This window comes from Oryctolagus cuniculus, chromosome 1 (genome assembly GCF_964237555.1).
Source record: "Oryctolagus cuniculus chromosome 1, mOryCun1.1, whole genome shotgun sequence".
NCBI lineage: Eukaryota > Metazoa > Chordata > Mammalia > Lagomorpha > Leporidae > Oryctolagus > Oryctolagus cuniculus.
In genome coordinates, this window is record NC_091432.1 from 16,512,830 (window position 1) to 16,516,036 (window position 3,207).

General features: G+C 36.7%; 1 protein-coding gene across 1 annotated transcript; it reads right to left on the reverse strand.

Annotated features, from left to right (window-relative positions):
- Positions 1–2,010: 2,010 nt before the first annotated feature.
- LOC138845906 (olfactory receptor 5L1-like) lies at positions 2,011–2,946 on the reverse strand. Its single transcript, XM_070059827.1, has one exon. It carries the CDS (start codon positions 2,944–2,946, stop codon positions 2,011–2,013), a length of 936 nt encoding a protein of 311 aa, XP_069915928.1.
- Between the last annotated feature and the right edge of the window lie 261 nt (positions 2,947–3,207).

Below are 3,207 nucleotides of genomic sequence, written 5' to 3' on the forward strand. Positions count from 1 at the left end.
TTGAATGGGGAAAAGTTGGAATCATTTCCACTGAGATCTGGTACCAGACAGGGATGCCCACTCTCACCACTGCTATTCAATATAGTTTGGAAGTTTTAGCCAGAGCCATTAGGCAAGAAAAAGAAATTAAAGGGATACAAATTAGGGAAGAAGAAGTCAAACTATCCCTCTTTGCAGATGATATCATCTTTATTTAGGGGACCCAAAGAACTCTAGTAAGAGACTATTGGAACTCATAGAAGAGTTTGGCAAAGTAGCAGGATATAAAATCAATGCACAAAAATCAACAGCCTTTGTATACACAGGCAATGCCACAGCTGAGAAAGAATTTCTAAGATCAATCCAATTCACAATACAAAACCAATCAGATAACTTGGAGTAAACTTAACCAAGGATGTTAAAGTTCTCTTCGGTGAGAATTACAAAATCTTCTCCAGCAGATTAAAGGCAGCTGAATGGAGTGGGTCTTCTTAACTCTGAGGTTCTGACTGACTGATTCTTTCCTACTCATCACCAACATCAAAAGCCATGCTACATCCTGCTGTTAACAGTCCTTCAATTAATAAATCTCTACATTCCTTCAGTCCTCTAATACCTAACTTTTCTTACATTAAATCCTTTTGGGGATTTTTTTTTCTGAAGTGGACCCCATTGATAGAAATCTTATGATATTGTAGGACAATGCAGAGCCAATTCAAAATTCTTAATAGCTCCTATAGTACTCTAAACTCATTTATTAATTCCATATCATTAATTCACCAGTACTTACATATTCACCCATTTAATAAAAAAGAAAAATAATGAGAAATTGTCATGTTCCATTTATGGTAAACCAGAAAAACGACTAAATAACTCTTCACTCATGGCTTCATTTGTACACAGAGTAGCTTCTCATTGTCACTGAGTACATAAGCATTTTGAAAATTTAATCTCAACAAAAGTCCATGAGGTTAGCAATATTAACCATTGTTAAAATAGAGGATGACTGGAGTTGAAGTAGGTAATATTCACCCAATTAAAAATCAAGATCAAAGCATCAATCTTGTTTTCATAGACTGAAATCTGTTAGTTTTCCAACACTATATACATCAAAATAGAGAGAAGCTTCATTTCAACAAGCACATGAAACTTATTAATTGATATAAATAATAGCAGAACTACAAATAAAGCATTAGTAGTACATGTGAATGAGGACTGAATGAAGGGATGTGGTTTATTTACATGGAACAAATGGGGACGAGAGGTCATTTCAAGAAAACATATGCAAAGAAGATAAAGAGATGCTACAAATCCTCTAACAAGTTTCATTAAGCACTTCACCCATGACAATATAGAGTTAGAATGAAGATGAGTCAGAAATGCTGTTTTTCAACAACTGTTCTGAATTAGCTATGAGGTCAGAAGAGGAGAGACAGAATGAAGTGGGAACTAGTTATATTCTAGGATTTATTCAAAGCTCCTGTGTGTGTATAGCTATTATTAATATTCTCCATTTATCAAACAATGTAGGATCCAAATTTAAAAGAACACTGGAAACTGCAAAAACAACTACAAAATCTGATAAAGAGAAAATAAAATAAGTAATCATAAAGGAGCAAAAGAAGACAAGTAAGAAACTGCATACGTGTATGAAATCCGTATTCTGGGCATACACTGTTGGATTGCGCTGTGATCTGGATTACAACACAACAGCAATTCTATTTTGAAGAGAATCATAGTTTCTATAGTAGATACTGAAATTAAGTGTGACTTTGGGAGTGTTTCATGAAACTCATGAGTGTTGTAGAGGAAACTGAATGTGTGTGCTTGAATAGCACTATCATTTGTATCAATGTGTTGAAGAAAAGCAACGAAATGGGCTTCAAACTTGGGAATGTGTTCAAATCTACACTTACATATTAAAAAGTCAAAAAGAAGAGTGAATAAAAATATTCACCCTTTAATTAGAGCTTCTTATGTTCACATCAAATAAATAAATACATAAATAAAGAAAAGAAAAAAAAATATTCCCTAAAGACGTACTCTGGAGCCCCCCAGTTTCCTAAGAGCTTCCTTCACATCCTTATTCCTCAGGCTGTAGATCAAGGGGTTCAGCATGGGAATCACGACTGTGTAGAACACAGCAGACACTTTGCCAATATCCTCACTGTTGCCTGAACTCGGCTGGCAATAAATGGAGAGGATTGTTCCATGGAAAACAACAATAGCTGTGAGGTGGGAGGCACAGGTGGAAAAGGCTTTGCGTCTTCCTTCTGCAGAGCGCATCCTCAGGATGGTGATGAGAATGAACAAATAGGAGGTGAGGATGACCACAATAGTAATAGACTCATTGAATGTGGCCACAATGAACAAAAGCATCTCATTCATAGTGACATCATCACAAGCAAGACTTAAGAGAGGGGGTAGATCGCAGAAGAAGTGATTAATCACATTTGACCTATAGGATGGGATCTTAAAAACTAAGCACAAATGGATCAGAGAACACACTGATGCACAGAGGTAGCAGCCAGAAACCAGCTCCACACAGAGCTTCTGACACATGATGACCATGTACAGCAGGGGGCTACAGATGGCCACAAAGCGGTCATAGGCCATCACCGCCAGCAGGAAGACCTCAGTGATTATACATGTGGAAAACAAATATAATTGCACCATGCATCCCAAGAAGGAGATGGTTTTGTCCTTGTTTAAGATATTTGTCAGCATCTTCGGCACAATGGTTGAAGAGTAACAGAAATCCACGAAGGATAAATGGCTGAGAAAAAAGTACATGGGAGTGTGAAGCTGAGAGCTGGCTTGGATCAGTGCAGTCATGCCCAGGTTGGCCAAAACCGTGACTCCATAGATGAGAAGAAACACCAGGAAGAGAAAGCCTCTCAACTCAGGAGCATCTGATAATCCCAAGAGAATGAACTCTGTCACAGCAGTGCAGTTTTCCTCAACCATGTTCCCACTTCGTATGTTAGTTGCAGTAGAAATCTAAAGTTTATCCTCTATTTTATGATCTAAAATTTAGTTTAGACTTTCTCCTAAAATAAGATAAAAGGAGAAGTAAATTAGTTAATTTTATTAGCATATAGACAGGCTATTTTTAATACAAAAATAGGCAAAACGCAGACATTGAACAAGAGTGGCAAAGTTTCATGAAAAAGCCTATGATGAAAAAACAATGCTTTTATCTCAAAATTTTGGGTCATTTTTTTTGAT

Excerpts from the sequence above, each read along its gene's own strand:
- LOC138845906 (XM_070059827.1), bottom strand. The coding sequence starts at position 2,946 with ATGGTTGAGGAAAACTGCACTGCTGTGACAGAGTTCATTCTCTTGGGA.